This window comes from Bombina bombina, chromosome 3, assembly GCF_027579735.1.
Source record: "Bombina bombina isolate aBomBom1 chromosome 3, aBomBom1.pri, whole genome shotgun sequence".
In the NCBI taxonomy this organism is placed as follows: domain Eukaryota; kingdom Metazoa; phylum Chordata; class Amphibia; order Anura; family Bombinatoridae; genus Bombina; species Bombina bombina.
Genome location: NC_069501.1, coordinates 45,101,665 through 45,125,536, shown reverse-complemented (window position 1 = coordinate 45,125,536; position 23,872 = coordinate 45,101,665). Strand labels below are relative to the sequence as shown.

At 38.7% G+C, this 23,872-nt stretch overlaps 1 protein-coding gene across 1 annotated transcript in view; it reads right to left on the bottom strand.

Moving 5' to 3' along the window:
• The window catches only part of LOC128651481 (cystatin-B-like), a 43,500-nt gene extending 24,618 nt beyond the window's left edge, over nt 1-18,882 (bottom strand). Inside the window, exon 1 of the mRNA XM_053704523.1 lies at nt 18,771-18,882. Within this exon, the coding sequence (XP_053560498.1) occupies nt 18,771-18,845 (75 nt within the window). The 5' untranslated portion in view covers nt 18,846-18,882. The remainder of the gene's footprint in view (nt 1-18,770) is intronic.
• Between the last annotated feature and the right edge of the window lie 4,990 nt (nt 18,883-23,872).

Here is a 23,872-nt window from a genome sequence, read left to right as displayed (position 1 = left end):
TTTAATTATATATATTTATTTGTATACCAACAAATAGATACATGTCACAAATCAAATGTCAGTTTACAATTCATGCTTCACAATAATGTAAAAAAAAGAAAATATCAGAAACCATGTATTCTATCCTATATCCATATCATTGGCTTATTTTATACCCTGTAAAAAATAAAAACAAAACAGAGAACAAAAACAACAACAACAACAACAAAAATCAAGATCAATATTCTCAAACTAGTATTAGCTATAATCTAAGTGGGGAAACAAGGGAGCCATTTGTTATGGAAATTATTTGTGTGTGTTGTATCGTGATGACAGTGTAAGGTTAAGAACAAAATGACCTAAGAGACAACTTATAAATCTATAAATATCTAGTGAGTAAAGAGATATGTGGGAGACAGTGTGTTTAGAAAATAAGGATATTATACCATCTGTTATCTAACCATCTATAATATACATCCGTGTGCTGTGACCATCTAATGATGTTGGGTGTGTGCGATGAAATCAATATTATCAAACTAATAATAGCTATATTCTAGGTGGGGATACAAGGGGGCCATGGTTAAGGGAATTATTATGTGTGTTGGATTGTGATGTCTGTGTGAGATAAGGGCCTATATCACCTCAGAGACAACTTGTGAATCTATAAACCTATAAATGTCTGGTGGTTGAAGGATAATATGGAAAAAGTGTTTCATAGATAAGGATATAGAACCATCTATAGTGTGATAGATTGGGGTGATAAGTGGAAGTGTGTGTTTGTAGGGGATGTTGAGCAACCTATAAAAGAATGGCCTACTTCCAACTAGATACTGTGATAGGGTGATAATCTAAATCCCTAGAAATAAGTAAAGGAATATGAATGTGGTGAGAGGTATGCTAGATAAGAGAGATGATTAAGTGGTAAAATCAATCTAGAAAAGGGAAGGGGGAGGAGTACGCTGTTAAAGGGTTGATATCTTCAATAATCAGACTGTACTAACAGATATTGATTGTAATTATATAGTGTACTATGGTAACTAGGACCATAATAATAATATGACCCATAGAGTGCATGATGTTACGAGAAACATTTAAAAGTGCAATGGAGGGATTACAGAAAAAACCCAAATACATATAAGAGGATTATTCCTCCCTGTAAAAAGTTATTGCTAAAAGGCCGACATGTCAATATTTTCATTGAATCCCTCCGGAAAAAGACTACCAAATTTGAAAATCCAGTAGGTCACTCTTTGTCGGAGTCATGTATATCTATTGGAACCCTTTAGATACGGGATACTTTCCAGAGGGGTTATACAAAAATTGCAAGTGCCCCCGCCGTTGGCATATTCCATGATGCCTGGAGACACTATGTTTATTACAATTTTTTGTGATAGTCCTATAATGCTCACCCCATCTCCTTCTAATATTTCTGATAGTACTCCCTAAATATTGGATCCCACATTTACATGTTAATACATATATAACAAAAGTTTTGCTGAGTGGACTGTATTGAGAAATGAATACCATTCTATTGTCCTTATCTTTAGGGTTACTCATTACTTGTTTTCTTTGAAAAATATCAATTTTCTTTTCTTCAATTAATTTTTTTGGATAGCCTCTATTCATGCCCATGTTCTTTGTTCTATATTGGCGAGACCACTCGCAAGGTGAAAGACAGAATGAGCCAACATCGCTCTAATATACGTTGTGGCAATACTGAAGCACCAGTGTCAAGTCACTTTATTACAAAAGGGCATAATATTAGCCAGATGAGGTGGCAAGTCATAGATCATGTAAAAACTCAGAGAAACGGGCAGGACAGGGAGAAAGTTCTCAAACAAAGAGAATCTTGGTGGATACATAAATTGGAAACCATGATCCCTAAGGGGTTAAATAAAGAGTTGGATATGTCTGTATACCTGTAAAAAAGTAAAAAAGTAGAATTGAGATAAATTTAGAAAACCCTCAACAAGCGGTTAATTTCAAATAAGATATACAATATGTACATACATAATATGCTTTATACATGTAGCATTATTCAGTACCAATAGTGTAACAACTTTGTAACTCTTTCTTTGTTTTTAATATATCTGTTTTAATGTTGTATAGTTATACATGTGGTCACCACTAGATGGTGTCAGAGAGGCATTAAGTGATGAAAAATTGCCATTTGGCGCCAATACACAAGGTATAAAAGTTTACACATCACAGTATTAACCCATGCATGATTAAGGGAAATTAATCCCAAAACGTTGCTGTTTTATTGTGTCCTGAAATAAAAGAATTTGTCATTTGGAGTGCTGTGGACATTATCATCTTTGTGACTTCTGATAGGTGAATAGGCAGTTCACCGGTCTACACGAGCACCCACTTCATAGAAAGTGCTGTTCCACACTACTTGTTTTCTGCTCTACCGGGATAGTGGTACGCTTAGCCAGAGTAGAAACTGCTCCCTCCACCTTAGGGACCGTCTGCCATAAGTCCCGTGTGGTGGCGTCTATTGGAAACATTTTTCTAAATATAGGAGGGGGGGAAAAGGGTACACCGGGCCTATCCCACTCCTTGGTAATAATCTCTGTAAGCCTCTTAGGTATAGGAAAGACGTCAGTACACGCCGGTACCGCATAGTATCTATCCAGCCTACATAATTTCTCTGGGATTGCAACCGTGTTACAATCATTCAGAGCCGCTAATACCTCCCCTAATAGTACACGGAGGTTCTCAAGCTTAAATTTAAAATGTCTGAATCCAGTCTATTTGGATCAGATCCGTCATCTACAGAATGAAGCTCACCGTCTTCATGCTCTGCCACTTGTGACGCAGTATCGGACATGGCTCTAACATTATCAGCGTACTCTGTTCTCACCCCAGAGTGGTCGCGTTTACCTCTAAGTTCTGGCAATTTAGATAAAACTTCAGTCATAACATTAGCCATGTCTTGTAAAGTGATTTGTAATGGCCGCCCTGATGTACTTGGCGCCACAATATCACGCACCTCCCGAGCGGGAGATGCAGGTACTGACACGTGAGAAGAGTTAGTCGGCATAACTTTCCCCTTGATGTCTGGTGAAATTTTCTTGACATGTACAGATTGGCTTTTATTTAAAGTAGCATCAATACAATAAGTACACAAATTTATATTGGGCTCCAAATTGGTCTTAGAACATATTGCACAAAGAGATTCCTCTGTGACAGACATGTTTAAACAAACTAGCAATTAGACTAGCAACTTGGAAAATACTTTTCAAACAATTTTCAAGTAATATAAAAAACGTTACTGTGCCTTTAAGAAGCACACAAAACTGTAACAGTTGAAATAACAAATAACCGGATTAGTTATAGAAAACAATCTTTTACAGTCAAAGCATTGATTTAGCAAAGGAATGCACCCACTAGCAAATGGATGATTAACCCCTTAATACCAGAAAAACGTATAACAATAAAATATAAACGTTTTATCACAGTCAAAACACAGTCTCACAGGTCTGCTGTGAGTGATTACCTCCCTCAAAACTAGTTTTGGAGACCCCTGAGCTCTGTAGAGACGTCCTGGATCATGCAGGGAGAATAATGGAGACTTGTGACTGAATTTCTACTGCGTAGAAAAGCGCCAAAATAGGCCCCTCCCACTCATAATACAACAGTGGGGAAGCTCAATAAACTGACTTTATTTAAAATAAACGACAGCCAAGTGGAAAATAATGCCCATAAAATTTTTCACCAAGTACCTCAGAGAAAAAAACGATTAACCTGCCAGTAAACGTTTTAATATAATATATGAAATGATATTAAAAGCCTGTTGCTAGTCGCTCTCACTGCAGAAAGGCTATAAGTTATATGTATACAGTATTTTCTTAGTGAAGTGCCATTCCCCAGAAATACCTCAGTGCCAACATACATACATAACAGCCTGATACCAGTTGCTACTACTGCATTTAAGGCTGTACTTACATTTTAACGGTATTAGCAGTATTTTCTCAGTCAATTCCATTCCTTAGAAAATAATATACTGCAACATACCTCTTTGCAGGTGAACCCTGCCCGCTGTCCCCTGTTCTGAAGTTACCTCGCTCCTCAGAATGGCCGAGAACAGCAAATGGATCTTAGTTACGTCCGCTAAGATCATACACAAACTCAGGCAGATTCTTCTTCTAATGCTGCCTGAGAAAAAACAACACACTCCGGTGCCGTTTAAAATAACAAACTTTTGATTGAAGAAATAAAAACTAAGTTTTAATAACCACTGTCCTCTCACACATCCTATCGATTAGTTAGGTGCAAGAGAATGACTGGGTATGACGTAGAGGGGAGAAGCTATATAGCAGCTCTGCTTGGGTGATCCTCTTGCACTTCCTGTTAGGGAGGAGTTAATATCCCATAAGTAATGGATGACCCGTGGACTGACTACACTTAACAGGAGAAATAAAACTTAACTTTTATTATATGTTCAATAAAAATATTGGATATGTATGTGTGTATTTATTAAAACCACAAAGAAACTCAAAGTTGCATTCGTTCCGATACCTATTGGGTATTGGTTACACAAATATAGTGGAGAAATTAACACTGTGTTGGAGATGAAGGCCTGGCTTGCTGAGTAATACGAATTTCCCAGTGTTTGCTTGAAAATTGGAGTTAAAGGGACAGTATACACTCATTTTTATATAACTGCATGTAATAGACACTACTATAAAGAATAAGATGCACAGATACTGATATAAAAATCCAGTATAAAACAGTTTAAAAACTTACTTAGAAGCTGTCAGTTTGGCTCTGTTGAAAAGGTAGCTGGAAAGCCCACTGCAAGTGGCAAATAAGACACTCCCCCCCCCCCCTCCCCCTTCTTTTGCATATGAAAAGACCCTTTACACAAAGAGGAGCAAGCCGGAGAAGGTAGCTGACAGTATTCACATAAAACTTTGGGGCTTGGTTAGGAGTCTGAAAATCAGAGCAATGTTATTTAAAAATAAGCAAAACTATACATTTATTTTTTTTAAAAACTTTATGGGCTATATAAATAGATCATCTACAAAACATTTATGCAAAGAAAAAATGAGTGTATAATGTCCCTTTAAGTCTAAATATTACTTTAAGAAAGTAAATTGAGAGATAGATTAGTATGCTCAACTGGTTCAATTTTGCTCGAGAAATTATTTTTATTTTTACTCATAACAACAGATTGGACATTTGTTGGATTCTATTCCATATACATTGAGGAATACAACAGTATCAAAAAAAAATCATATACAAATAAAAACAGGAACCAGAAACAGAAACAGGTTCCTGTTTTTATTTGTGTATGATTTTGAATAAATCTTTTTTATATATACTGGAACTTTCTACTAATTGCCTGCAATTCACCACTTACCAATCACTCCCATTGGGAGCTGTCAGCTGTGGACTATCCCTTATCCCTAGCTCTTGGGGCTCCAGAGATCCAGTGTTCCAGCTCTTCTGATCCAGTGTTCCTGCCCTTGCCGTGGGGGTCCCAGTAAGCTGGGTTGCTGCTATATACCCACCCTGCGCCTGATAGCACTGTCTGAGTGCTAAACAAAAATGTGAGTACCCTGTATTGGGGACTTTAGGTTGATTAACCTGTTCTATACTGGTACACACAAGCGCCTCTCCTTTTTCTTCACTTTTCTAGACTCCATGACACTTTGCTGTGAGGAGAGTGCAGCCTGTTCCTGATACATCTTGTACATCTGAGCCACAGATACGTCACCCTAGAATTCACTTGGTCATCTACACTCTCACTCTGTCTCACATACACACAATGCATTTTCGTGGTGGACACATTTTATTCAAGGTCTAATTGTCAAATTGAGATTGCTAAGTATATAAAAGTAAATTTAATTTATCTATTTATGATAACAAGAACATTACAGAGATGCCAGGGCCGCCTCAGCAAGTGCAGGTCCCTAGGCAGAATGACCGCGCGGGGCCTCTACCCAGAACAAAAAAATACTTAAAAGAAATGGGGCAATGCACTGTACCACACAAACACAGTGCACAGATATAATACACACACAGAGATACTTATATACACATACATCCATATACACATACATCCACACACACACACACACACACAGATAGCGCCCCCCACACACAGACAGCCCCCCCACACACACACACACAGACAGCCCCCCCCCACACACACACAGACAGCCCCCCACACACACACAGACAGCCCCCCCACACACACAGACCCCCACACACACACACAGACAGACAGCCCCCCACACACAGACAGCCCACACACACACACACAGACAAACAGCCCCCACACATACAGACAGCCCCCACACACACACACAGACAGCCCCCCCACACACAGACAGACAGCCCCCCCCCCCACACACACACACACACAGACAGACAGCCGCCACACACAGACAGACAGCCGCCACACAGACAGACAGCCACCACAAACACAGACAGACCCCCCACACACACACAGCCTCCCCACACACACACAGCCCCCAAACACACACACACAGCCCCCCACCACACACACACAGCCCCCCCCCCCACACACACAGCCCCCCCACACACAGACAGCCCCCCCACACGCACTCTCACTCTGTCTCACATACACACAATGCATTTTCGTGGTGACACATTTTAGTCAAGGTCTAATTGTCAAATTGAGATTGATAAGTATATAAAAGTAAATTTAATTTATCACAACAGTGGGATGTATTATTTTTGGATGTCACAGAAATTAAAGCACTTGCCATACCACAAATTAATGGTCCATGCCACAAATGTATCACAAGAAATACAGGAGAAAAAAAAAATCTTCATTAGCATCAGAAACTCTTTAAACACATATACTATAACCTTAGTCTTTGTGCTCCTCTTAGCTTGTCTCCCCAAATTACCTTATACAAATTTACTTGAAGATGATATTGCCAAGATGACATCACAGAGTGCATACTTGTATTATCCACCTTCTAATTTTGCATATGTGTATGTCTATATACACACTACATATATATATATATATATACACATATACATATACACACACACACACACACACACACATAGACAGACACATATATACATACATATACACACACACACACACACATACATACACAGACACATATATACACACATATACATATACACACACGCACATACACAGACACATATATACATACATATATATATATATATATACATATATATGTGTGTTTGTGTACTGCAGATGTGTTATAACAAACATCAAAGCTGTACGCAGAGTTTAATAAATTATGTAAATCACTCTGACGTTTTAAAAATCATCTAAGTGCTTTGTTTTCTCAGATTAAATAGGAGGTGCTGTTCTCTCATTCAATCTGCTGCTCACCACTTGTATTTAGCACTGCTGTGTCACTATCTGCTGCACAATGTACAATACTCTCTCCAGTGTGATGCTCACCACATGTATTTAGCACTGCTATGTCACTATCTACTGCACACATTACAATACTCTCTCCAGTGTGATGCTCACCACATGTATTTAGCACTGCTATGTCACTATCTGCTGCACATATTACAATACTCTCTCCATTGTGATGCTCACCACATGTATTTAGCACTGCTATGTCACTATCTGCTGCACATATTACAATACTCTCTCCAGTGTGATGCTCACCACATGTATTTAGCACTGCTATGTCACTATCTGCTGCACATTTTACAATACTCTCTCCAATGTGATGCTCACCACATGTATTTAGCACTGCTATGTCACTATCTACTGCACATATTACAATACTCTCTCCAGTGTGATGCTCACCACATGTATTTAGCACTACTATGTCACTATCTGCTGCACATTTTACAATACTCTCTCCAATGTGATGCTCACCACATGTATTTAGCACTGCTATGTCACTATCTACTGCACATATTACAATACTCTCTCCAGTGTGATGCTCACCACATGTATTTAGCACTGCTATGTCACTATCTGCTGCACATATTGCAATACTCTCTCCAGTGTGATGCTCACCAAAGTTTAAACAGAGTTGTTTTTTTTTGGGAGTATTGTAACCTAATGAAACAGTTAGGTTCTACAAATAGACAAGTAGAATTAGAGATATAAACGTTACCATGGCTCATATTTATATTTCATTTTTTAGATTAACTTCTCTTCTAACAGGCTCCTAAAGCTTCTTGTGTGCCACTAAATTGATACAAATTTTTCTAGCTCTGAAATAAATATCTGTATCTGTCCCTAACACTGACCAGTTGTTTAAGGGACTTCTAAAATTATTGGTGAATTAAACATTGGTTAATGTATTTCTTTTAAATCACCTTAAGAAAACACTCCATATCAGACAGATGATCCAGATCCCTTGCTCTAGGGAATGCCTTTAAAGAGTACTGCCAGACTCCGGACCGGACCGCTGGGACCAAAAAAGCTCTCTCCTCTGACTGAGTTGACAGACTAACAATGTGACAGTGTGACAGTGTGCACCCATCAGTTCTGCAGTACACACCAGTGTCATTATTAAATAGTGTGCAAGTTACTATACAAACAGCAATGTTGTTTACATAACTAAATGCTCACAGCATCACTATGCACAGTGCATATACTGTCCTGTCACCACTAGCTTACTATACCCCTCCCATGACAATATATACCTACACTACTAGATACCTAGGGATGCAGCCACATACACAGGGCAGCGTGCCCCTTCTCAAGTAACTCAACCCACATATTGCCCAGCTTAATGTAAGTTTTTGTTATGCACATCTCCTAATATTGTTTACTCTTCATGACACCCTAAACCCATACAGCCTATTAATTCTCTAATGTTATATACCCCTCTTGATACACCGGTATGCCATTCTAGATACCAGTACTATGACTTCTGCACTATATGCCACTTCTAATACCCACCCATTCACGTCTCTCACAATAACTTGCCTCCACCTGCCCCCACATGATACCCACTGAAATCTCATGACCTTACTGATAGCAACACTAGCTTATCCATCTACAAACAGCCACCAGCTCTATATGATTCCAGCACTAAGCAGGTTTTACATACTCAAGTTGCATTTCAATTTTCTTACTACTGTATATGGCTGTGCTTGCATCAAGGCTCACTAATGCCTTCATTGGGGTATGGTCTGTTCACACATTCAGAGCTTCATGACTGCAGACTGCTGTGCATAGTCTGAATGCTGGAGCTGCCATGTCTTCCTTTGCAGGTATGCCACATACAGGGATCCTATACTTTCTGTGTGAGCTTTTCTAACTCAAGCAGAAAACATGTGTGTGTCATTCAGTTTCCATATGCAATTATGATCAATTCAGATGAAACCTTGCATAATTATCCAACACTTCATGTTTTTTATATTTAGTCTAACTAAACATATTAATTTATTATCTCCATTTCCACATTTATATGGAAGGCTAACGCATTAGCGAGCACAGGAATAACAGTTAGGGCCAAACATTTCTTCTAGATATCACTGTGTAACTTGACTCGTGTACTGGATTGTAAATACTTTTTATCACATGGAATTAAATGGAAGATTTTGTGCAATAAAATAGCACATGCATTTTTGATTGTGTTAATATATGTAATGTAGATCAATGGATTTTTTTCACTGAAATGTGTAACAGTCTGGCAGCAACAGGAATATAGTGTGCAATTGTAAATATAATTTCAGCAATTGGTTTTAACATAGTTTGTATAAATGTATACATTTTTCCACTCTTTGCTCTGCATCTTGAAAAGTAGTCATATCTTAGAATGAACATGCATGTCACTCAAGTCCTATAACACCATGCCAGTGCTGCCCCCTATCACTGTGTATGTGCCCCCTGATGCCACCTGCCCAACATGACACCACATGGTACATGCCCGGGCAGACATCACCATCCCGCTGGTACTACCTGCCCCAGACTCTTGCCCCTACATGATACCTCGCACACTATATGCACCTCCTATTACCCTCACATATGATGCCCAGTACAGTACACACCACCTGAACCCACTGATGCCCTATCTCGCACAGTCTGCATAACCCTGTGCTGTCACATACCTGGCCCCTGCCTGCCCTGCTCTGGTCCAGACTCCAGAATGACAGTGACTCTGCAGCTGCCGGCCAAGCAAGCAACCCGCCCCCTCACACTGACTGAGAGTCAAGTCTCAGGAAAAGGAAACTATACTTCCTCCTGTGCTGTTAGTAACTGGCTGCCTCCTCCTGTCAGTGTGTCTGCCGCCAATTGCCAAACTTCCGGGGCAAAAAATTGATTTAAAAAAAGAGAATTGATTTAAAAAAAAAAAAAGTCAGTGCAAATTTTTTTTATTTTTTTTTACATTTTAGAAAAAAAAAAAAAACCACAGTTTGCAGCGTGGCGGGGGCCCCCTAACCGCAGAGACCGAGGTGGTCACCAGATCCGCCTTGCCCAAAGGCCGGCCCTGTATATATATATATATATATATATATATACACACTGTATATATATATATATATATATATATATATATATATATATATATATATATATATATATAGTATATAAAAGTCTCTGTCTATCTGTTTATGTATCTAACTTTCTGTCAGTCTGTTTACCAATCTGTATATTTCTGACTATATCATCTATGTGTATCTATCTATTTTGTTATGTGTGTATTAAATTAAATCATCATAACTCTCAATCCTTTAATGGCAGACCAAAAAGGGTAACATTTATTTTATTGAGGCCGTGTGACGCCACGTCCCCTAACCACACCCACACCCATTTGCAAAGTGTCCAGGAATCAGCTGGGCAAAAGGTGTCAGTCCTACTGTCCCTGCACATGATACCCATCATTATTCAACCCAGAGACAGTGCAACATTTTTCAGAGTTCCAGGCAAAGATGCCTTACTGAATGGAATGTCTTTTTGGTAGGAGTAATTTATGGCAAACCATTTTGCACACCTATACAGTTTTATATACTATTGAAAGCAGAGGGTACCATAAATAATATAATGTATAATTTTATAGAAAATAAAGAGATATGGTGGGCTGATTAAAGACTCCCAGCAAGTTTCCAAAATTGGCCCCTACCTCTTTAAGAGACCAGTACCTAATATACTTTTATTTTCTGGAGATGGGGCACATTATTTATATATAGTGATGTCTTGAATAGTTCGCCAGCGAATAGTTCCCGGCGAACATAGCATGTTCGCGTTCGCCGCGAACGGTGAACATATGCGATGTTCGGTCCGCCCCCTATTCGTCATCATTGAGTAAACTTTGACCCTGTACCTCACAGTCAGCAGACACATTCCAGCCAATCAGCAGCAGACCCTCCCACCTCCTGGACAGCATCCATTTTAGATTCATTCGGAAGCTGCATTCTTAGTGAGAGGAGGGACAGTGTAGATGCTGCTGATTTAATAGGGAAATCAATAGCTAGGCTAGTGTATTCAGTGTCCACTACAGTCCTGAAGGACTCATCTGATCTCTGCTGTAAGGACAGCACCCCAAAAAGCCCTTTTTAGGGCTAGAACATCAGTCTGCTTTTTTTTTTTTTCACTGTGTAATCTAATTGCAGTTGCCTGCCTGCCAGCATGTGTGTTTAAGGCTCACAGCGTATACTGTGCCCACTTGCCCAGTGCCACCACTCATATCTGGTGTAACAGTAGTGTACATTTAAAAAAAACAACACTTTTTTGACTGTGAAATAATAGCAGTCAGTTTCCTTCACACATGTGCGTTTCAGGGCCTGCCAGGGCACAGTGTCACCCCAGTGCAACTCATATCTGGTGTAACAGTAGTGTACAATAACCCCTTAATGACCACAGCACTTTTCCATTTTCTGTGCCTTTGGGACCAGGGCTATTTTTACATTTCTGCGGTGTTTGTGTTAAGCTGTAATTTTCCTCTTACTCGTTTACTGTACCCACACATATTATATACTGTTTTTCTCGCCATTAAATGGACTTTCTAAAGATACCATTATTTTCATCATATCCTATAACTTACTATAAAAAAAATTATAAAATATGAGGAAACAATGGAAAAAAAACACACTTTTTCTAACTTTGACCCCCAAAATCTGTTACTCATCTACAACCACCAAAAAACACCCATGCTAAATAGTTTCTAAATTTTGTCCTGAGTTTAGAAATACCCAATGTTTACATGTTCTTTGCTTTTTTTGCAAGTTATAGGGCCATAAATACAAGTAGCACTTTGCTATTTCCAAACCATTTTTTTTCAAAATTAGCGCTAGTTACATTCGAACACTGATATCTGTCAGGAATCCCTGAATAGCCATTGACATGTATATATTTTTTTTAGAAGATATCCCAAAGTATTGATCTAGGCCCATTTTGGTATATTTCATGCCACCATTTCACCACCAAATGCGATCAAATAAAAAAAATTGTTCACTTTTTCACAATTTTTTTCACAAACTTTAGGTTTCTCACTGAAATTATTTACAAATAGCTTGTGCAATTATGGCATAAATGGTTGTAAATTTTTCTCTGGGATCCCCTTTGTTCAGAAATAGCAGACATATATGGCTTTGACGTTGCTTTTTGATAATTAGAAGGCCGCTAAATGCCACTGCGCACCACACGTGTATTATGTCCAGCAGTGAAGGGGTTAATTAGGGAGCATGTAGGGAGCTTTTTGGGGTAATTTTAGCTTTAGTGTAGTGGACAACCCAAAGTATTGATCTAGGCCCATCTTGGTATATTTCATGCCACCATTTCACCGCCAAATGCGATCAAATAAAAAAAAAACGTTACATTTTTCCAAATTTTAGGTTTCTCACTGAAATCATTTACAAACATTTTGTGCAATTATGGCACAAATGGTTGTAAATGCTTCTCTGGGATCCCCTTTTTTCAGAAATAGTAGATATATATGGCTTTGGCATTGCTTTTTGGTAATTAGAAGGCCGCTAAATGCCGCTGCGCACCACACGTGTATTATGCTCAGCAGTGCAGGGGTTAATTAGGGAGCTTGTAGGGTTAATTTTAGCTTTAGTATAGTGTAGTAGACAACCCCAAGTATTGATCTAGGCCCATTTTGGTATATTTCATGCCACCATTTTACCTCCAAATGCGATCAAATTAAAAAAAATAGTCAACTTTTTCACAAACTTTAGGTTTCTCACTGAAATTATTTACAAACAGCTTGTGCAATTATGGCACAAATGGTTGTAAATGCTTCTCTGGGATCCCCTTTGTTCAGAAATAGCAGACATATATGGCTTTGGCGTTGCCTTTTGGTAGTTAGAAGGCCACTAAATGCAACTGCGCACAACACATGAATTATGCCCAGCAGTTAAGGGGTTAATTAGGTAGCTTGTAGGGAGCTTGCAGGGTTAATTTTAGCTTTAGTGTAGAGATCAGCTTCCCACCGGACACATCAGACCCCCTGATCCCTCCCAAAGAGCTCTCTTCCCTCCCCCACCCCACAATTGTCCCCGCCATCTTAAGTACTGGCAGAAAGTCTGCCAGTACTAAAATAAAAGGTATCTTTTTTTTTAATATATATATTTTTTAGCATATTTACATATGCTGTTGTGTAGGATCCCCCCCTTAGCCCCCAACCTCCCTGATTCCCCCCAAAACAGCTTCCTAACCCTCCACCTCTGCCTTATTGGGGGCCATATTGGGTACTGGCAGCTGTCTGCCAGTACCCAGTTTGCAAATAAAATGGGTTTTTTTTATTTTTATTTCATTTTTCTGTAGTGTAGCTTCCCCCCCCCCCAAGACCAATCCCCCACCCGCTCCCAGATCACTTAGATTTCCAAGTACTAAATATTTTGCACCCCTTTCTCCCACTTATAAAAACATTTTTTGCCACCAGCTCCCTCCCCGTGCACGTGCCCGCCTCCTCCCGTGCACGCGCGTGCGCCCCCGGCGATTCCGCCCCCCTCTCTGACAAGGACCGCATCGATGGCCGCCCACCCGCCTCCCACTTCAGCTCCCACCCACCAACGAATGCGGCCACTGATGCCCGGTGCAGAGAGGGCCACAGAGTGGCTCTCTCTGCACCGGAGGGGTAAAATTTGTTATTGCAGGATGCCTCGATATCGAGGCATCCTGCAATAACCGGAAAGCAGCTGGAAGCGATCAGGACCGCTTCCAGCTGCTTTCCAAATCGAGGACGTACGCCATATGTCCTCAGGCGTTAACTGTATTTTTTCGGAGGATGTATGGCGTACGTCCTCGGTCATTAAGGGGTTAAAAAAAAACTAGAAATTTGACTGTGAAATAATAGCAGTCAGTTTCCTTCACACGTGTGCGTTTCAGGGCCTGCCAGGGCAAAAGCTTTTTATTTGAGCTTTTATCCTTTTGTCCATAGTGACATGTTTTAAAATAAATTTGTATTTTATATACAAACTTTTGCTTGCTGTCCTTTGGATTCTTTCTACCACATCAGCGGGTGCGCTGCATAAGGAGCCGGATTCCGATTTTATCAGAGTAAGTATACTGCACATTGTATACCAGTATCACACCATATTTTGAGTACGTTTTCTGTATTCACAGCTACACTGGATTTGAGAAATTCTTATTCTCAACATATCACACAGATTAACTTTCAAGAGGGAGCCGGACTCTGAACTTTTTCAGAGTAAGTATACTGCATCAATTATGTGGTGTTGATCTACACACATAGAAATAAAGTCCTTTCATTCTCAGGCAATTCTGGAACATCGAATAAGAGAATACCTGCGTCTCTATACCACATACAACCACGGGTTTTAAAATTCGCCTGCCTATTGAAGTCTATGGCGGTTCGCCCGTTCGCAAACATTTGCGGAAGTTTGCGTTCGCGAACTTAAATTTTTAGGTTTGCGGCATCACTATTTATATATATATATATATACAGTATATATATATTGCGTAAAGCAAATCAAGAAGCAGAGCGAATAATGCAGTAACACTTAAAAAAACAACTTGATAATCACTAATTGGAGTTTTGGAGTTCTGGAACTATTTATTTATTAATTCAATATAAAGTATTTATCTGGGTACTAAACCTAGCAAAACCCCAGCACATAATCTTTCTATACATAAAACAAGTATTACAGAACTAGATGGGCTATCCCTATTGCTAAATAATAAAGGACCAAATTAGTCATTTCAAATCAGTGTAAACATCAACAGCAGCAGTAGAATAGCAGAGGAATGGAGGCAGTCCAGTAATAGAAGAGTTAAATCATTTCACAAGTAAAACAACAGTGTTTATCTATATTCATATATAATGGCCATCAAAATAAATGCCATCAAGCAGGATTTTATAAATGCAGTCATCATCATCATCATGCTATCAAAATAGCAAACCTTGCATTCTGTTATAAAGAAGGCATTCAATGAATTAGGATAACCTTGCCACTCTTATGAATTTGTTGCCATAGATCAACTACCTCAGCTCAGTAATCATAGACACTTCAAAGGAAAATACCGGTGTTCTGTTGAAAACTCCAAGATTACGTCACTTCCGGTGACTCTTACATTTTTACTATCTTTTTTTTGCCTCTGTCTGGGGGTCACATCCCGATCCTCTGGCATCCACCCCAAGTAAACCTTCGCCCCCCTTGAACCCCGCAGGCGGGGCAAAATAGATAGTGGAGTTGGACATAGTTTCTCTATGTGAAAACCTACTTGTTAACGATACTAAAACAATAATATTGGGCTAGAAAAATTAACCCCTATTTGCAGCTCACCGTCCGTATCTTCACAACACAGCTCTCTGCTATGGATCATGAGATTGTAATTGATTTTCACTTTATATAGTCGGCCCACCAGGTGCTGCTGTGTTGTCAGTCTGTTACAGGCATCCAATCATGCCTGGCTTAGAGCGGCAGGAAGAGGCTATGACAAGACGCCCTTCTAAAGACAGCTTCAAAGCGATTCTGTAGTGTGGCAGCGGTGCATATTTAAAAATCAGTGACGTAAAGTTAAAGAGCACTTAATTTCCCCCCAAAAGTCACTAATGAGCGGCACCTGTTTAAGCTTAGTTTACATGACACTATCGCTTATTATCTCTCTCTCATCCCCACCCAAACTGAGGTAAGAGTAGACACCAGCATGCAAACACCAATGAAACTTTACATCTGATTCTCACCTGGGGATTAAGACACTTTACAAGTATTTCAGTGTACAGCTGAGGGATGAAAGAGTTATGATGTATAAATCTGGTAAAATGGTTAAAATAGCAATTTAGGGTCAGATTACAAGTGGATCGCCATTGTTAGTGATAAATGCAATCGAGAGATGGAAGTGCTCAAATCCATTTTACAAGCGGCGCGCTGTTTAAATTACCGCAAATTCTTTTGCACAAATTTGCAGTAATTTACACTTGCTCGAAAACAATCACATTTAAGGCTCAAAATTTGGGGTAGCTTAGGGGGTGTTAGGTTAGGGGGTTTATATGTTAGTGGGTTACTTTGCAATGGGGGTTGTGGTGGTTTAGGGGTTAATAGTGTAGTGGGTTACTTTGCGATGGGGGTTGTGGCAATTTAGGGGTTAATAGTGTAGTGGGTTACTTTGCGATGTGGGGTTGTGGGGGTTTAGTGGTTCATAGTGTAGTGCGGACTTTGTGGTGGGCTATGCAGTGAGTTAGGGGTTAATAGTGTAGAGCCTATTTACTCTTTAAAGACTGGGATAAACATAAGGCTATCCTACTTACTAATTAATGCCTGGGATGAGCATAAGGCTATCTTATGTACTAACTAATGCCTGGGATAAGCATACAGCTATCCTACATACTAATTAATGATTGGGATATATATATAGTCTATCATACATACTAATTAATGCCTGGGATAAACATAAGGCTATCCTACATACTAACTAATGCCTGGGATAAGCATACAGCTATCCTACATACTAATTAATGTTTGGGATAATCATAAGGCTATCCTACATACTAATTAATTATTGGGATAAACATAGTCTATCGTACATACTAACTAATGCCTGGGATAAACATAAGGCTTTCCTACATACTAACTAATGCCTGGGATAAGCATAAGGCTATCCTATGTACTAACTAATGCCTGGGATAATCATAAGGCTATCCTACATACTAATTAATGCCTGGGATAAGCATAAGGCTATCCTACATACTAATTAATTCCTGGGATAAGCCTAAGGCTATCCTACGTACTAATTAATGCCTGGGATAAGCATAAGGCTATTCTACATACTAATTAATTCCTGGGATAAGCCTAAGGCTATCCTACGTACTAATTAATGCCTGGGATAAACATAAGGCAATCCTACATACTAATGAATGCCTGAGATAAGCATAAAGCTATCCTACATACTAATTAATGTCTGGGATAAGCATAAGGCTATCCTACATACTAATGCCTGGGAAAGGCATAAGGCTATCCTACATACTAACTAATGCCTGGGATAAGCATAAGGCTATCCTACCTACTAATTAATGCCTGCAATAAACATAAGGCTATCCTACATACTAATTAATGCCTGGGATAAACATAAGGCTATCCTACATACTAATTAATGCCTGGGATAAACATAAGGCTATCCTACATACTAACCAATGCCTGGGATACGCATAAGGCTATCCTACATACTAATCAATGCCTGGGATACGCATAAGGCTATCCTACATACTAATTAATGCCTGGGATAAGCATAAGCCTATCCTACATACTAATTAATGCCTGGGATAAACTTAAGGCTATCCTACATATTTATCAATGCCTGGGATAAGCATAAGGCTATCTTACATACTAATTAATGCCTGGGTTAAGCATAAGGTTATCTTATGTACTAACTAATGCCTGGGATAAGCATACAGCTATCCTACATACTAATTAATGCTTGGGATAAGCATAAGGCTATCCTACCTACTAATTAATGCCTGGGATAATCATAAGGCTATCCTACCTACTAATTAATGCCTGGGATAATCATAAGGCTATCCTACCTACTAATTAATGCCTGGGATAATCATAAGGCTATCCTACATACTAATTAATGCCTGGGATAAGCATAAGGCTATCCTACATACTAACTAATGCCTGGAATAAGAATAAGGCTATCTTATGTCGTAACTAATGCCTGGGATAAGCATACAGCTATCCTACATACTAATTAATGCCTGGGATAATCATAAGGCTTTCCTACATACTAATTCATTACCAGGATAAACATAAGTCTATCCTGCATACTAATTAATGCATGGGATAAACAGAAGGCTATCCTACGTAATAAATAATGCCTTTCCCTGGCGTCCAGGGAAAGTCTGAGAACCCCAAAAATATCACCCCCCCCCCTATTTGTCCCTGGGGACACTTACTGAGCAGTATAGTTCACAGCCATGCAATATACTCCATACCAATGTGTATAGTGGATTATTGTATGTGCAAGAAAATAATGTAGAAAGTCAATCTGATTTAATGTTTTAACATGTTAAAATGTCACACCATAAACAAGAATTGTGATTCTCCCTACAACACTTTAGCTTGTTTTTACAATATATATGGTAAAATTATTTAAACATAAATAGCTTTAGTTACACTTTTAAAGACTTATCAAAACTGCACAGGAAGAGCATTATGACAACACTGTGCACAACAGTACTAAGTATAGACTGTGGGCTCTCCTTGGGTGCAGGGAAAGCAACAGACTTACCCTAACAGTGGGACAAAATCCTTCCCTGTAAGTAGGCACGGTGTAACTTAATCACTCTTCAGTAAATGTCCTCTTCACCTCTTGCTATGATCTGGCACATATAATACTGAAGGTGCTAACCCCAAAGGGGCCCGAATCCCAGAGTACTTACCAAGTCAACTAAATGCTGCTCATTTGGGGTAGCATCCTTGACTTCGCTGTATCCTCCCATTGCAGGCAAAGACATTGTGCTGGGCTGATAGGAGCAGTGTGACTATGAGCTGGCCGGACGGGGTATATATAGCGGTAGGCGCGGAGCAGTCAGTCAGCAGTGTGCATACAGGATTGGTAGTCAGTCAGCTAATTGGAAAACAGAGTTACGCCCGCCCAGCCTCTGAAGGGCGTGAACTCAACTACTCCACCACATCATCCAGTATTATTACAACAGCACAGTCGTCGTTTGTGAGTGTGCCTCATTGTACAGATGCTCCTCACGCAGGGTACAAGACAAGCGGAGCTAGGGACAGGCGAGGTGCCTCTTGGGAAGTTTATCTGGGAAAGGGCAGCTGAGGGTTAACAGAGTTCAAACGTACCTGAAACAAGGTGATTCTAATATAAAATAATTATTATGCCTAATAAAAATACAATATACTTATTTTGCCCCTTTTTTGTACTATAAGTCTGAATATAAATGTGGAGTAGCTCCTTTAAATAAGATATTTCTGGTGCTATGGTGGTGGTGGGCATTCGTTTAACGTCACCTTGTCAAGTGATGGGGATCAGAGATACCTATATATGCTAGAGTAGACATGAATAAGGTTTGTAATATAAACAGGTTCAAATGTAACACCTCCTGCAATTAGTTTCTGAACTATCTGTGTTTAGATTCCTTATATCTTAGTAAATGTGTCACAGTGTAAAATAATTTGATAATGTCAAAGCAATCAGAAACTATTATTAATAATTAGAGTCAGATGTTTCAGCTATAGAACATTTGTCAGGAAGCATGTTAATATACCAGATACTCTGCAATTTAAATAACAAAACAATCCTGCAAGCTAATGCACTTTGTAATGTGCTCACTTTCTACACCAGGAGTGCTACAAGGGACAGTCATATATCAGTAACTAACAACCTACCCAATTCTGTGCATTGTGTTTCCAAAAAGCACTAGTAATCCCAGAGAGTGTGTTTATCTCCCTTGATTGTGACCATATAAGAGTTTAACTGTATATTAGTTTGTGCACTAATGTCAGCTATCATTATTATGTTGCTGGGTCAGGCAAATTGCAGCATAATTAGGTTACAGAATTTGAGCTTCAGTCCCTCTAGTCTAGAGAGTGTGGAACAAGCAGAATATACAGAGGTATTGTGCAGTAAAATCAGGAAAAATTATTAACAAATGTATATTAAAATGTTTTCTTCATTTATAAATAAATTCATTTGTGGGTTTAATGTGTGGGCCCCCACACACACATGCTGGCTCAGTCATTACTTCGACCATGCTGCTACACAGTACCCCTCACACTCAGTTCAGCCCCGGTCACATTCCTCATATTCACACTGCATAAGGAAGAGACTGGAGAGGAAGGGGCACGAGCGTGATGATGAACTAGCAGCCAGAAGTAATATGGAGCAGCAGAAGCTTTCAACAGGTAGGCTGGTAGCAAAAAGATCTTGTTGAACTGTTTTAATGATCAATCATGTGTGGATTGTTCAGCAGAGGGGGACTACATTACCCCCTAATCTAATCCCCCTACACCGCCGCCACCTATAATAAATGTATTACCCCCTAAAATACTAAAATGTCCCTACCCTAAACTAAATTACAAATAGCCCTGAAAAGGGCCTTTTGCGAGCACTGCCCCAAAGTAACCAGCTCTATTACCAGCCCTTAAAAGGGCCTTTTGTGGGGCACTGTCCCAAAGTAATCAGCTCTTTTACCTGTAATCTGCCCCCCTACACTGCTGCCACCTATATTAAATATATTAACCCCTAATTTAACCCCCTACACCGCCGCCACCTATATTAAATATATTAACCCCTAATTTAACCCCCTACACCGCCGCCACCTATATTAAATATATTAACCCCTAATTTAACCCCCTACACCGCCGCCACCTATATTAAATATATTAACCCCTAATCTGACCCCCCTACACCGCCGCCACCTATATTAACTATATTAACCCTAATTATATTAGGGTTAATATAGTTATTATATTATATATATTAACTATATTAACCCTATCTAACCCTAACACCCCTAACTTAATTATTATTGCAATAAATTTAAATAATATTAATCTTATTAACTAAAATATTCCTATTTAAAACTAAATACTTACCTATAAAATAAACCTTAAGATAGCTACAATATAATTAATAATTACATTGTAGCTATTTTAGGGTTTATATTTATTTTACTGGTAACTTGGTATTTATTTTAACTAGGTACAATAGCTATTAAATAGTTAATAACTATTTAATAGCTACCTAGTTAAAATAATTACCAATTTACCTGTAAAATAAATCCTAACCTAAGTTACAAATACACCTACACTATCAATAAATTAATTAAATAAACTACAATTATCTAAACTAAAATATAATTAAATACACTAAACTAAATTACAAAAAAAACACTAAATTACAAAAAATAAAAAAAGATTACAAGAATTTTAAGCTTATTACACCTAATCTAAGCCTCCTAATAAAATAACAAGCCCCCCAAAATAAAAAAATGTCCCTACCCTAAACTAAATTACAAAAAGTAATCAGCTCTGTTACCAGCCCTTAAAAGGGCCTTTTGTGGGGCATTGCCCCAAAGTAATCAGCTCTTTTACCTGTGAAAAAAAGAACAACCCCCCCCCCCCAATTACAACCCACCACCCACACACCCCTACTCTAAAACCCACCCTATCCCCCCTTAAAAAAAAAACTAAGTCTAACCCCCAAGTGCTCCTTACCTGTCCTGAAGACCGGCGGAGAAGGTCCTGTTTAGATAATTGTAGTTTATTTAATTAATTTATTGATAGTGTAGGTGTATTTGTAACTTAGGTTAGGATTTATTTTACAGGTAAATTGGTAATTATTTTAACTAGGTAGCTATTATATAGTTATTAACTATTTAATAGCTATTGTACCTAGTTAAAATAAATACCAAGTTACCTGTAAAATAAATATAAACCCTAAAATAGCTACAATGTAATTAATAATTATATTGTAGCTATCTTAAGGTTTATTTTATAGGTAAGTATTTAGTTTTAAATAGGAATATTTTAGTTAATAAGATTAATATTATTTAGATTTATTGCAATAATAATTAAGTTAGGGGTGTTAGGGTTAGATAGGGTTAATATAGTTAATATAGGTGGCGGCGGTGTAGGGAGGTCAGATTAGGGGTTAATATATTTAATATAGGTGGCGGCGGCGCAGGGGGATTAGATTAGGGGTTAATATATTTAATATAGGTGGCGGCGGTGTAGGGGGGTCAGATTACAGGTAATAGAGCTGGTTACTTTGGGGCAATGCCCCGCAAAAGGCCCTTTTCAGGGCTATTTGTAATTTAGTTTAGGGTAGGGACATTTTAGTATTTTAGGGGGTAATACATTTATTATAGGTGGCAGCGGTGTAGGGGGATTAGATTAGGGGTTAATCATTTTAATATAGGTTGCGGCAGTGTAGGGGGATTAGATTAGGGGTTAATCATTTTAATATAGGTTGCGGCGGTGTAGGGGGATTAGATTAGGGGTTAATCCATTTTAATATAGGTGGCGGCGGGGTAGGGGGATTAGATTAGGGGGGAATATAGTTAAAATAGGTGGCGGCAGTGTAGGGGGATCATATTAGGGGGTAATATAGTTAATGTAGGTGGCGGCGGGGTAGGGGGCTCACATTAGGGGGTAATAATTTTAATATAGATGGCGGCGGTGTAGGGGGATTACATTAGGGGTTAATAATTTTGATGTAGGTGGCGGCGGTGTAGGGGGATCACATTAGGGGGTTAGACATTTAATGTAGGTGGTGGAGGGGTCCGGGAGCGGCGGTTTAGGGGTTAAACACTTTATTAGGGATGCGGCGGGGGATTGCGGTTGACAGGTAGATAGACATTGCGCATGCGTTAGGTGTTAGGTTTTATTTTGCTGGCAGTTTAGGGAGCTACGGGGCTCCAATACTCAGAGTAAGGCTTACTACACCTGCAATTTGTGGCGAGGTGAAAATGGAGTAAGATTTCTCCATTTTTGCCACGTAAGTCCTTACGCTGTATATTGGATACCAAACTGCGTGGGTTTGGTATACCTGTCTATGGGCCAAAAAATATGGCCGAAGGCAGAAATATACGAACATAACTTCTATGTTACGCCGTATATGTGATACCAAACCAGCGCAAAATTTGGCGTCGCCGGCTTTTGTGGGCGACGCTGCATATCGGATCGGGCCCATGATGTTTATAAAAACCTCATTCCTTTAGTTTAGTTGGTTTGGTATTTCATCATCAGCCTCAATTAAACATGAGTTTTCAGCATTAAATAGTAAATAATTCCCTATATGTCAGATAAGTTCATAGAAGGTTTTATTAAAAGGATGTTTACAAGTGGAGATATATGTGTAGTGCTGAAAAATTCCTGAAGTATTTGGGCTAAAAACATTTTTACAAAACACATGTATAATAATATGTTAAAGTATTTTGCACACATATATAAATTTTAATTTTGTGTTTGTGTGTACTTCATTTATGTGTGTATATATGTATATGTACAGTATGTGTGTGTGTAAATATGTATATGTACAGTATGTGTGTGTGTATATATGTATATTTACAGTATGTGTGTATATATATGTCTGTATGTGTATATATGTACAGTATGTGTGTATATATATGTCTGTATGTGTATATATGTACAGTATGTGTGTATATATATGTCTGTATGTGTATATATGTACAGTATGTATGTGTGTAGGTAAGTATGTATATGTACAGTATGTTTGTAAGTATGTATGTTTATGTATATACTGTATGTATGTGTGTATGTATATGTACAGTATGTGTGTATATATGTATATTTACAGTATGTGTGTATACATATGTCTGTACACCCTGTTCCAAATTATTATGCCAATGATATCTTTCTCATTTAACTAAATAATTGATGTAAACAACAGTCAGCATAATTCTCATGTTATCAACTATTAAGAGTACAATTCAAATTTTATTGCACAGACCTCCTAATGATAACAGTATTTATTTTTCAAAATAAAAAACTTACAATG